The sequence below is a fragment of the Mytilus galloprovincialis genome, chromosome 3 (assembly GCF_965363235.1).
Source record: "Mytilus galloprovincialis chromosome 3, xbMytGall1.hap1.1, whole genome shotgun sequence".
Taxonomy (NCBI): domain Eukaryota; kingdom Metazoa; phylum Mollusca; class Bivalvia; order Mytilida; family Mytilidae; genus Mytilus; species Mytilus galloprovincialis.
The window spans coordinates 78,358,839-78,372,970 of NC_134840.1; the positions used below are offsets into that span (position 1 = coordinate 78,358,839).

A 14,132-nucleotide genomic window follows, 5' to 3' on the forward strand; every position below is an offset into this window, starting at 1 on the left:
AGATACTGTGCCAAGTAAAGAAAATTGCAGTTGTAATCTTATAGTTCGTTTCTGTGTGTAGCATTGTCGTTTGTTTTTTGTTCACTTTAGTGTTTCTGTTGTTTCGTTGTTTCCCTCTTATCATACTTAAAGTTGGTGTGTTTCTCTCAGTTTAATCTGTAACCCGGATTTGTTTTTGTCTCAATGAATTTATGACTTTCGAACAGCAGTATACTACTGTTAACTTTATCTAAAACTAGCAAACTCTACATAAAAACCGAATGTCTACAACAGTTTTCCATAAATACCCACACACGTCTAAATTACAGGTTATTTTATCAATATACAGTTCTTTTCGGGAAACATTGATATAATATCAATTTAAATATTTATTTCTTTTGCTTTATAAATTCTTATAAATAGATGTACTCCAAAATGTCATTTTTACACGGTGCTATATGTAGACCAGGATGTGCTTACCTTTTTGGGGTACCCGAGAGATTATCCCCAGTTTATGGGGGTTCGTGTTGACCCGTCTTTGTAAGAATCATGCAGAGGGTGATTCATGACATGTCTCAAAACTGGGTAGTTTTGGCCTTTAAAGTAAGAACACTAGTAACTGTGTAAATTACAATATATATTTCCATTTTAATATGTTCGTTGCCATGGCAACGCACTATACATCATTTTGCCTTAAAAGGTGGATAATGCAACCAATAAAAATTGAAAATAAGGGAAAGTTTAGTACAACGGAAAAAACATTTATCAATACATACAATAATGGTTGTTGAAAATTTGAAAGGCCTAACCCTAAACTGTCTTAAAATGTTACAAATCGCTATAAATTATATTTTTTGTTTCCATGGCAACCATTTAAAAAAACATGAAAATCCCACTTTAAAAAAGTATAAAAATTTAATAATTTTATTTGCTCTTTTCTCCCAAGACCAACATCAAGCTAACAAGTGAGGGACAATTTTTGAAAGACAACATATTATATTATAATTAAAATAAATAAAAGTCGCGCGTTTTTTTTTCCCCTTTCTGAAATAATTTAATCTAAAAAAGGGTAATTTTGACAAAAAAGCAGATTTTCATAAATTACATTCCAAATAATTGGTTATAATACTCTTGTATTTTCTAAATAATTCTACCTATTTTGTTCAAAAATGATAATTTTAAATGAAAAGGTATGATTGGTAAAGGGAAAATTGGAATACCCTGTGAAATATAAGAATTACAGTTGTGCCTTTTTTTCTCAGAAATGTCAAATTTATCAAAAAACTTTCATTCCTTGTATTTTACATGCACTTGTGAGCTCTCAATCCTCATGAACAGTGAAGGAGAATTTGTTGACCATGTTGACTGCTCAGGTCACCCCTCCCCGTCTTTGCAGATTTTTTTAAAATATTAAAAAAAATCATGTTCACTATTAATGCTAATCACAAATATGTCCTGATTGCAGTGCACATAAGGAGAAGCGGTTTTTCTTTGTGCTAATTGCAAAAGATTGCTGAAAATAAAAAAAAACATGGATTTAGACTAAACCTAAGTTCAACCTAACTGAATCATGCATGAAATAAGTCAACCTGACCTAATTCCCATAAGTCCTTTAAGCACTACTGGACAATTTCTGTACAATGTTTCAATGTCATAGCAATTTTGTTAAATTGAAAAATCACTCATTTAAGAATATAAAATTCTTTATATGTATTCAGCTTTTCCATATCAAACCAATTGTGCAAAAAAATAGATCTGAAATTATCAAAATACTATTTGTTTAACAAGCACTTCAAAAGAACAATTCTTCAATTGAGTATTTACATGATACAAAAACAAGATAACCCTAACCCTATTTAAGTAACTTATAGATCTTATAACAAATTAAGAATAAACAATCACCAAGCACACCCACATTAAGCCAAATTTATGAAAGAAAATATACCTATCAAAATATTAATTAATTAGTAATTTGCTATCCCATATTTTTGTAATGGAAACAACTTGTAATTTGAAAACATAAACATATTCCATTAACAAGTAACCGTTGACCAAGTGCATTTACTGAACTAAAAAAAAAATGAATACTTGAGGTCTAAGCAACTGTTAATGCTGTTGCTACAGAAACATGTATTTCGTAGCATTTATATAATATATATCTACCTATTAATCATATATACATTTAAATTTGTAACTAGGTTGAATTTGAACATCCAGAATATACAGTACACACAGAGAGGATGTGATCTCATACTCCCTACACTGTGTTAAAACTTGGTGTCACACCAGGAAACTCCAGCAACACTCTCCAAATCTTGGGAGGAAATTGGGAGAAACTTGGAGTAATTCCTCCCTAAAACTCCTGAATTGTTTATTACCTTGGTGTGGTTTCTCCCAACACCATGATTTTTATTGCTATGTTTACCTTTGAAGTGTGGCAGTAGTTGATGACTACAATAAACATTTCTTGTGTTTCCTGTCATTAAATGACAATCACAAAAATGATGCAAAGTGTGAGATTTGTTAAATTTAATCACAGATATATTATAAAAGAATCCTGCTCAACTTTATTTATTAAAAATATATTCAGCATTTGTTCTGACAGTGTTGGTTTTTCACACCTTAGGAACATAATTAAAAAAAAACAAAAAAAAAAAAACATCACCTGTAAGTGGAGTATAATTAATAGAAAATAAAGACATATATTTTAATTGAATTTATTGAAATCTTTTTTTTATAAATTTAAATAATAAATGAAGATTATATAAATATAATATGTATGAAATTTATCTACATTATTTTATTTTATTCAATTTTTTTTTGTATCATTACTATTATTTTCTAAACCTTGTATATATTAATATCTATATGTTTAAACTGACTATTAATACAACTTATTGTAAATATCAAGTTGTCATTCTTAATTATGAAATTTTGAAAGAATGTAAACAATTTTCCAATCAAAAAATACTTTTTGTATATAATTTTTTTAAATCATTTCATTCATGTCATTAACCTTTTTTATAGCTTTCAGAAATAAAACTAAATAGGAAATGATTGAAATAGGAAGAAGTGAGAGAATAGTTGACATGTAATTATATGTCACTGTCAGACCATGCAGTCATGCTTTGTTGATTTTTATTACTTTTACCTGCAATCAACAGGTCATAAAACCCTCCCAGATGGGAGTAATTACTTGGTGTTTTTTTGGGAGGGAAATCTGTGTTTCACAGTGTGACACTGTGTTACACTAGAATCAGTGTTGGGAGTATGAGATTACATCCTCTCTGCGTGTACTGTATCTCAATTATTCTAGATAAATATTTAATGGGACTGAAAAAGTAGGACAAATTGACAGGTATGTGTCCTTGTCAAAATCAGATTTTTAAACTGAACCTTATAAATTTACTAAAAGAAAAATAGGATTTTGCTGGCAAAATTATAATTGAAAGTAGTGTACATGGATTAAACTAGATACTTCCGAATATCTGAAAAAAGTCAAAAACAATAGTGACAAACATCCTTAACACTAAAGTAGGAAAAAAACATCCATTACTCTGAAAAGTAAAGAACAATGCATGTACAGCTAAGTATGTATATGTATATATATATTGTGATAATTTGTAATAGTATGTTCTACAAGTCTTGCAGTTCATTCCTTATTTCATTCTCATTAATTGCCTTAAGTATGGCTGTGAGATAAGGATCATCAATTGAACTTATGTTTGTCAAAGCATTGTTTCCACCTTGCTTTGAAAGCATTGTAAGTCTTGAAAAGAATGAGGTTATTTGATTTGGTTGTAGATATTCTGCAGAGGAAAAAAGCAATATACCATTTTCATCTGTTGCCTTTTTCATTTTCCTAGAAACATCAACTGAATTTGTTTTTGTGCACTTCTGTTGGCCCTCATTAAATATATCAGTTAAATATAATTTTACAGCACTAGAAAAACGTATGATTTTCTTATCCTTTTTTAATGCCTAGCCAATCGCTACTGCTTCCTTATTTACAACCTGCAAATTTGTGTCTGTAAATGTTTTTGGCATTGCTTCCGTAGACATCGATTGGCAATTCTCTGCCCATTTGTTTCTGATGTTGTCATAGGTTGATATTGTGTTTTTAAATTCATGTTTACCAGTGAGAATGTGGTTTTTCAGAGAATTGTACGACTGGTATATCTTTGAACAACCAGGTGCACTGCAAAAGAATGTTGATGATTGCAGTCTTTGTTCACTTTCATTGTTATTGTTTGGTTCAGAGATTTCTAACACATTTTCTTGAATTTCAACATTATCTTCTGATGTGTCAGTTACCAGATTTTCATTTTTATCATTTCGAGAAGTTTCTACTCTTTCACATTCTTTTGGATTTGATATCTTGCCTACTGGTAAATGTGGTACACTGAATCCAGTTATTACGTGTAAATTTGTTGTTTCTTGTTCTTTATTTCCTAGCTTTTGGAATTCTTCTTTAGACATAAATTGTCCATCTCCAATATTGTATGATCTAAACATTCGGACACCATCATCTCCAAAGCACAAATTTGTAATTTTGGTAATACCTTTCATTTTATGGCTAGTTATATTTTGGCATGTTGTGTCTACATTAACAACAGCAGTTTGACACCCTACAATGTAGAGACAAAAAATATCAACATAATGTAATTCCTTCAAGTATTTACATTTAAAGTTTTCTTGTGTGCATTGTTTCTCGTTTATCATTTTGGAGCTTTTTATAGCTTACTACATGGTATGAGTTTTGCTCACTGTTAAAGACTTTACATTAACCGATTGCTGTCAAGTTCTATGTCATTTGGTCTCTGGAGGAGAGTAGTCTCAATTTAATCATACCCCATATTTTTATTATATGGGGACGGAGTCCCCAATAACAGTAGAAAATTCAATAAAAAAAAATACGGGAAAATTTCCCGAATTTTTCATTGTACTAATGAACTCAAAATCGTTCAAATTTGTTTTGTCGTGTTTTGAAATCCCGGACCTGCGCAGAAATGTACAATGTAATTCCTTTTTCCGGTCTCGTTTGTATGAACCTTTGAGTAAAATATATATTTATCAGTCTAGTATAAAATAGGAAGGAACGCGCAATACCAATTTCATTTTTAATAATTCCTTGATATGAAAAAACGTTACCTGATGATAGCGTTACTTTGTTTACATTGCATATGACGTCATAATTTAAATAACGTCACAACTAAAATCCCTAACAACAGAACCAAAATCGGAAACGTTACAGTATTTCCGTTTCTTTTTTTTAACAAATATTTAAGTTACAAAAAAATAATTCATACAGACTTCGTTCCCATTTACAGGTAATGCCTGCCTCATATTATAGAAAATATTAAACGTGTAAAGTACTTTTCATACAATGCAGACAAGATGAAACAACATGCATCCTAGAGCTAAATTTGTTTTATTTCCTGTTGGTATCAATCATAACTATACATGGCTGTGTATGAATATAAATGTGCATTAAGTCATTTTATCTTGGCTTTGTGTTTTTTTTCCTTTGTTTCATTTTTTTCAGAGATGTTGGTTACTTCTAAACAGATTAGTCTGCTGTACCCTAAATATCTCTGTACAGAGATTACTGTTACGTGAAAGGGGAAAACATATGTGTAAAAAGATTATTTTGAAAAAATCATAACATAAATTGTTTGCCTTGTCCTTTACATCATGTTTTTAAATAAATTATTTTACGTACACCTAGTATAATTATAACAATGTATCATCATTCAACTCTTTTTATAGTATATGGTACTTAGGATTCAGGGTGCAATCACTATTTGGTAGGCATACAGACTCTTAACCTCAGTCTAAGAAGACATTTTTTCTCTAATTTATTGAAGGGATCTTATAATTTTATTGTCTTTATTTACGAAGGTTAAATAATCCTAGTGATTACCATGATTACAGAAGTAACTACTTAGACCACTCCTCCACTGAGGCTCCCTTATATTTACAAAAGCATAATATCAATAATAAAATCTTGACATTCATACCTACAACACCAGTTCCACTGTCCAGTGCCTTCTTCATGTCTGCAGCAGTGGTTATGTTGTGCCCAGAAGCAGCATAAACTCTTATTTTCCCCCTCATATGTGCTATTTTCAAATCGCAGTAGGACTTCCTAGCTTGAGCTTCACTGTAGTCGTAACGTTTGATGGTTATACCTTAAATAGAAGACAATCACATAGATTTATCAAAAGTAAAAATAAATTTATCGAGTTATTTCTATTTTCTTGAACGTTTTTTGTAGACACTAAATCTACAGTATTAACATGATATACTTCTTTTTTTGTGTTGTTTTTTTTTAAATTTTATTACAGACCAAGTTATAAACAAATTCTGATAGACTTACAGTTTAACAAGAGGCTGTCACAACGACAGCAAACCGGATTTATTAACATTTATTTGTGTCCTGCCAATATCACAAGAACCATAACTGATGAACGGTGAAAGTGAAAATCGTCAATATCAAATTTGACCTCCATTTTGTCATCAGTATCAACATATTAAAATTTGAAAAGCTTAGGTTGAATGGTTCATGAGTAAATGCACGGACACAACTGGAAAAGCCATTTTTCAATCTTTCAAGAACCATAACTCCTGAACGGTAAAAGTCAAAATCGTCATTATTGAACTTGACCTCCATTTTGTCATCAGTAACAACATATTAAAATTTGTAAAGCTTTGGTTGAACAGTTCATAAGTAAATGCACGGACACGACTGGAAAAGCCATTTTTCAATCTTTCAAGAACCCTAATTCCTGAACGGTAAAAGTCAAAATCGTCATTATTGAACTTGACCTCCATTTTGTCATCAGTAACAACATATTAAAATGTGGGAAGCTTTGGTTGAACAGTTCATGCGTAAATGCACAGACACGACTAGAAATGCCATTTTTCAATCTTTCAAGAACCATAGCTCCTGAACGGTAAAAGTCTAAATCGTCATTATTGAACTAAACCTCCATTTTGTTATCAGTAACAACACATTAAAATTTGTAAAGCTTTGGATGAACAGTTCTTAAGTAAATGCACGGACACGACTGGAAAAGCCATTTTTCAATCTTTCAAGAACCATAACTCCTGAACGGTAAAAGTCAAAATCGTCATTATTGAACTTGACCTCCATTTTGTCATCAGTAACAACATATTAAAATTTGAAAAGCTTTGGTTGAACGGTTCATGAGTAAATGCACGGACAACATTTGGTTGCCGCCCGCCTGACCGCCCGACCGCCCCGCCGCCGTACATCCCCAAATCAATAACCGACATTTTTGTCACAAAAATCCGGTTAAAAATAATATGATTTCAGGTGAACAATCTTGTTTTGGGAATAGTCTTGATTGACCAGAAGCATCACTAAAGAATTATTATAATTTTAATTTTTTATCCTGTGAATTTTAAAATAACATGTTACTGAAGGATAAAATAAGGTTGAACGGACATTATTCCTTTAAAGCATTCTAAAGGACTTTAAAAATTCAATCATAATTAAGAGTTTCATATAGTTGATCTCAACATTTAGTGCCATTTGTTGTGTCACTGTATATTATGTTATAAACATGTTGTAATTAACATTTATTTGACAAAGAACTGCTAGTACAAATGATTTTGTTTTAGTATTAACTGAGCTAAATTAATAACAGTATAAAATAAACAGCTGAGTCATGAGCCTATTATGATACACCTGTTACATTTTCAAAGAATATACATTTGTAGTTCAATATCTTCTCAATGTGTATAAGAAATTTATGAAAATCATAAGGAAGATTACATGAATAGAAATAAAATATTCACCAAAGTTTCATGAAAATTGGTGAAAGCATTTTTAAGTTATTGTCTGTACAATCACCACTTTTTTATTAAATGAATAAATCGCACATCTTGCCAATACATGTAGATATAAACAATATTCACCAAAGTCTTATGCAAATTTATTTAAGATTTTTGAGTGAACATCATACATGCATGTTGATGATAGATGGACAGACGGACGGGACGGACTGATGACAGACAATTGTATATCATAATACATTCTGTAAACGTGTGTATAAAAATGTAAATAGTACCTGTTCTTGAGCTTATTCCATAAAGTGAGAGCCACAGTGGGGCACAATGGTAGCAACCAGCATTGTCACTTCTGATGAATACTTCATTTATCTGCGGCATTTGAATCTTCAGTGTTTGTCAAATATGTTCTATAATTGAACATACTGTGTTTGACTTTGAGAATCAGTTATAGAACTCCGTGTATACATGTAAAAATCCAATGACTCATTTGTTATTGATACCTTCATACATGTGGTACCTTCATGTATTAATTTTTATATAATCCTTCAAAATCAGAACAATACCAGTATAAATAATTTCAATAAATTAAAGAATATTTTTTTTAAAGTAATACATGTTACAGGAACAACATTAAAAAAGTAACTTACTTTTAGTTTCTGATCATTTTCTTCCGGATTGTTGAAGATGCACACTGCCACATGCCAATTAATTCCTTTCTGGCCGAAACCAATCAGACTGTTTTTCCCTGCAGAAAATCGGCAGAAATTTCATTGCACAGTCAAGTACCAGAAGAATTTGATTTGGTTTTAAATTATCCAGGGTTTCTATTCGGCATTCGTCTTGATTGACAATTCTTAAGTTGTGTGATTTCCATGCTTCTACCTGGGTTATCAAAAGTTCATTTTCTAACTTTAAATCACATTGCAGTTCTTCATATTCAATCTCTTCATCAATATACAGTCTTATCTCTCGAACAACTTTTTTCCAGGAATCACACTTTTCACAGAACAAGTCATGTGTGTGATCACAGTTTGTTTGAAAGGATTTATCCTTACTGTCACTTAAAGACCATGATCTACAATGATCTGCACAACTTGATGCTTTTGCCAATTGCAATTTATATTCATTTTTCAGATAAACCTTATAACCATTTAGTTCTGCTTTTAGATTCTTTGATTGTTCTATTGCCATTCCATTTTCCTCCAGGACTGATATTAGTTTAATCAGTTGATCAAAGGCCTCATGACCCTCAGCTGAAATATTGTCAAGGCCTTTCAGACTAGTTCGTTTAGAGGCTGCACAAACCTTCAGTATTTTGAATAAGGTTGCTCTTGAAAGAGGTTGGTACTGTGTTTCCCTACAGAATGATTCATACATTGATATGAGAGTTGAGTGACATGCTGTACGGACAACATCTGGTATTTCAATCACTGTTCCAGATTCTAGTTTTATTGGACGTATTCCATATGATACAATCTGATGGAAAGCAGGATTAAAAAAGAAACTATTTGCATGCTCTAATTTTTCAGGATCCATTTTCGTTTTCTTGTATGAATCTTTAACTGTTGGTGTAAAACCGCTTTCAGATTGAGATGCATACAACCTAGCTTGGTCTATTTTATAAGTGGTTAAACCTGGAATACAGTTAAGAAGCTCTGATTTTGACATGGTTTTTGACATTAATGACAGAAGTTGACATTTTTTAGTATTGTCTTGAGTTAGACTGTATAAGCTTGTGACTATTTTTAGTAACTCACAATTGGCATTGTCTACTGCCGAAGCTTCAACTGCCCTTTCTTGTACAACCATTTCAAGTAACTCCTTAGCTTGGCCTGGAGCAATTACATTTAATACAGCTTCTACAGTCTCACTGGCCTTACGTTTCATGTATCTCTGAGAACTGTCAGCAATGTTTGATATATTTGTTTGTAGTTGAAATTTCATAGGACTGATATACACATTACATTTAGATAAAAAATTGTTCACATTTTGAAGCTCTGTGTCAAGATTGTCCACACTCCAGCTGGAAACTTGAGATCCATCTGTATGATTTCCTTCACTGCGGTGCAGTCTGCTGAAATAAAAAGACTGATATATATTCAGGGTGAGGATATTTTAAAATATGCATGTGGAAACCAATTTTATACCATATGTAGGGATGGACACACAGACATACAGACGGAAAGGGTAAACTAAATGCCCCCTCGGCTAACACAAACAAAAATTCCAACAGGTTTCTACTGTTTAATTTTTCTTATACCTTGCCAAAAGGAAGATTTTACAAATGTACCATGTGTTTTTCAAAAATATAATAATAAGTATGGGGTCATAGTGCTATTTTCCAACCTATGAGTCGCTGAAAACTGCCTAAATTTGGTTAGATTGTTTATAAAAAACACATTTGTGTGCATAAAAAAATTCAATGAGCATGATGAGATAGAATTTTTAAATAAATTGTAAGAAGATTGATTATGATATCTATTAATAAAATAAAATAAAAAATAATGTCACTGAACAATTTTTACTAAAAGAGTTATCTCCCCTTTAAGTGGCTTAATTTTAAAAAAATTATTCTAAAACTCAAATTTTTACATTTGTTTAAATATTTTGTATAATACAACAAATCACCAAGTTTTCTATAAACAATTAGTCTAAGTATTAAATTGCAAATCTGTCTCCAAATTTTTCGATTTTAGCAAAAATTATACCATTTTTATACTGAGATTGAACAATCCACGATGGCAGTATACCATGAATCTATTTTAACTACGGACCAGATACATGTACATCTATGAGGTCAATTTGTTCAGTTATACGAAGAAAAGACTGACTAAATTATGACTTGGACAAAAGAATTGATAGACAGGGTGCAAATGTCAATGAATGTAGCTCCACTGCTATATCGGATAATTGTTTTGTAGGCTGAAATTTTTGTGTGTTTTTTATCTCTAGAACGCACTGTATTAAAAAATACAAGAATATGGTTTAAGGACAGACTTTTTTATTATAAAAATATTTTGGACATTTGACATCAAGATCAGCATTTAATTTTCCAATACAATGTAAGGGATGTACATGTATGTATAATTTGGACAGTACATATTTTTTATCTTTTTTGTCCGGCTAACTGTTAGAATTACCTGCTCTGATAATTTTCTTTGTCTAAAACTGTAAGTTGCATTTTTGTCCAAATTTACTTCAATTGTCTCATCTTGACTTGAAACATCTTTATTCTCATCCTGTAAGAAAAGAAACTGATTATATATGGACACAACATTCACTTGATGCTGCTCTGAATTTGAATTGTAATTAAATATTTGACTTCCCAGCTAACACATAATATTTTCATGATATTATTGACTGGTTATATATATGTTTTTCAAAAATATTTACCAAAAAATATTTTAAAGACATTTTTTTTACATCAGAAATTATGCATTAATGATATTTTAACAATAATATTTCGTCCCAATGTTTAAATATTCTTTCCTGATGTTTTTAAAACGTTAAATAGACAGTTTTATAAATGAGAACAATTGTATGTCGAGGAGATATTTCTTTGTAATATTCAATCAATATCTGATGGACATTTTTATATAACATTTAATATATATATTTTTTAGATGTGTAAAAGAAATATTTATAAAACATTTTTGATTTACATCTATGTATCTTTTTGATGTAACATCAATATACTCTTCTTGTCCTAATCAAAAATATAAAAATGGTAATATCTAATGAATATTTCAATAACATCATAACAATATATTTTTTCGATTTTATTTAGAAAATATTAGTTAAAGACTGTTTCATAATAGTTTTAAGATAATATGTTTAATAGATATTTGTAAGATGTATGCTAGAAATATTCTCCAAAAAAGAATTATTTTATAAACATTTTTACATAATATTTTTAATTGATATTTGTAAGATGTACGACAAATGTTTTCTTATGTTTGTTAGTGATATTTGTGTGAAGTCCATGATGTTTGATATGAAAAAGAAAATATTTTTGATATAATTTTTTAATCAGATTAACATGAATATCTCCTCATTTTTGATAGAAAAGTCTTAACAATTCTAATCTAACTTAAATGAAAATTCAAATCAAGTCAAAAGAAAAATTATCTAGCGAATAACGATTGTGTTCTAAGAGCATTGAGGACCCAGTAAAAAATCAAAATGATAAAGTCTTACCAAATAGGACTACGATAATCTGTGCCTAGAACTAGAAAATTCTTTGTATTTTGCCTAATTCAAAGTTTTTTAACAGTGTTTATAAAAAAATAACATTGATATTTCATGCCAATAAAGAAATATATAAGCCAACATTGTGCCAACAATATGCCAACGTATTAGGTACTTATCTCCCCCTTTATACCACATACTTGAAAATTATATTATTCCAATGTTCTACCAAAAAATGTGCTCTTCCTTCTCTTTATCAAACATTTTTAAATCTGTGTAGTCATTTAAATGTATTTACCTAAATGATTGAATAATTTTATGCACAAACAAAAAATATTTAAAACCAGCCCAAAACAACAAATACAATTTGAATATACTTTCATTTTTTTCATTTTCTTGTATAACAACACATCATTGACACGAGTGAATTATCTTACTCTCCAATTGATAGTTGTTAGTCTACTGAATTAATATATTATAATATCAACCAGTAGTATTTATGAATTGGCTTATAATCATTCAATTCTATGCCTCAACTTTTTAATAAAATGAGAATAAGGTTAACAGACTGTATTTAAAAAAAAACATTAGGTAGACATCAACAAAACATATCCTAGACATTAGAAGAATATTTTGTCAATATAAAATCAAGATATTTAAAAATAATGCTCTTTAAACATTCAGAACAAATATTTCCAGAAAATATGCTATTCACATGAGTACAGCCAGACAAATCACGTCAAAAACATGTTTTTGAATGATATTTTGGTGATATTTTGCAATATATTTTAAAGATATCAATAAAATGTTTTTGTGCTACCTGGGTTAGCATACATAAATGTACAATGTAGGTTGACAAAAAACAAATATGATCTAAGAAATAAAAGAATATGAAATTGGACATACGCTACATGTATAACAACATGTATGGTATAATAACTCTTATATGATTTGGATATTGGAGAATATGTTGATGTGATTGGTCAAGAGGACTTCCGGTTGTTCTTCTTGTTGTTGATTATTTATTTCGATAAACGACGTTGACACCAAACTTCTTTTTGTAACCAGTGTTAACAATATGGTAGTGAAAATAACACTATCCGGCTCGGCGTTAAAAGTATGAAATTTCACTTCAAATTATCATAAATGTGTGCGAGTGAACTGGTCGAGTTAATACACCAATACATTCCTTTAAAAAGGTGTTTAATCCTATAATAACAAAAATTTAAAAACATGGTTATATAGGTTTAGCATATTAACAGAACCAAAATATGTATACAGTGTTTGAAAAAATCAAACAACAGTTTAATTTTGGAACATTTGGACCTCAATTTGGACTAATTTAAAATTAAGGCCCCAAATCACGGTTAGAATCAGGTCATTAAATAACCCAATATGTTCAATTTTTGTTGAATTAAAACAAATTTTTGGACTTATTTCAAAACTGGACCAATTATCAAAAATATTGATACATTTTCGAATTCAGCATTTAAAAGAACCTTATAAAAAAATTTTTTTTGTTAAAATCAAACCAAGTTTTATTTTGCACCTTTTGGACCTTAACATAAACCAAATTGAAACGGGACCTAAATTTAAAATTCGAAATACACGGTTAGATTCGGCATAGATACGCAAAAATTAAAATAACTAACCTTTATTGAACTCAAACACAAAAAAATGTAATTTTTTACCCTTTGAACCCTGATGTTGACCAATTTAAAACAGGGCCCAATATTTGAATTCTAAATGAATATTACATAACAAAAAAAAATATTCAATTTTTTAATGAAACAATTTAAAAATGGGGCCTACAATCCATAATGGAAATATACGGTTAGATTTAGCATATTAGAACCCCAAAACTCCTTACTTTGAATTATATCCTGTGTAAATTGTTCAAGAAATAAGCAATTTATACAAAATAAGAAAACAATTAATTTACCAGGAATGAAAAACCAACCTGCTATATATTCTGCTGACAATCAATACTATGTTGTAATGGTTGTAGTTTATACACTTCTCCGTGACATTGTCGACAAATACTTGAAATGACAACAGATCTAGATATATCTATCAGTCTTATAAATATAGAAGACTCCTTTCATTCAACCTTAAAAATAAAATGGACATGATGGTTATGGCAATAA

The 14,132-nt window shown here is 30.0% G+C and overlaps 1 protein-coding gene and 1 pseudogene across 1 annotated transcript; both read right to left on the reverse strand.

Annotated features, from left to right (window-relative positions):
* Window positions 1-3,585: 3,585 nt before the first annotated feature.
* Window positions 3,586-8,216, reverse strand: LOC143069042 (uncharacterized). Its single transcript, XM_076243476.1, has 3 exons — window positions 8,076-8,216; window positions 6,000-6,170; window positions 3,586-4,607 (listed from the first exon to the last, which is right to left on the reverse strand). Exons 1-3 carry the CDS (start codon window positions 8,173-8,175, stop codon window positions 3,961-3,963), a joined length of 918 nt encoding a protein of 305 aa, XP_076099591.1. The 5' UTR covers window positions 8,176-8,216; the 3' UTR covers window positions 3,586-3,960.
* LOC143066816 (uncharacterized) lies at window positions 8,184-10,978 on the reverse strand (annotated as a pseudogene).
* Window positions 10,979-14,132: the final 3,154 nt, after the last annotated feature.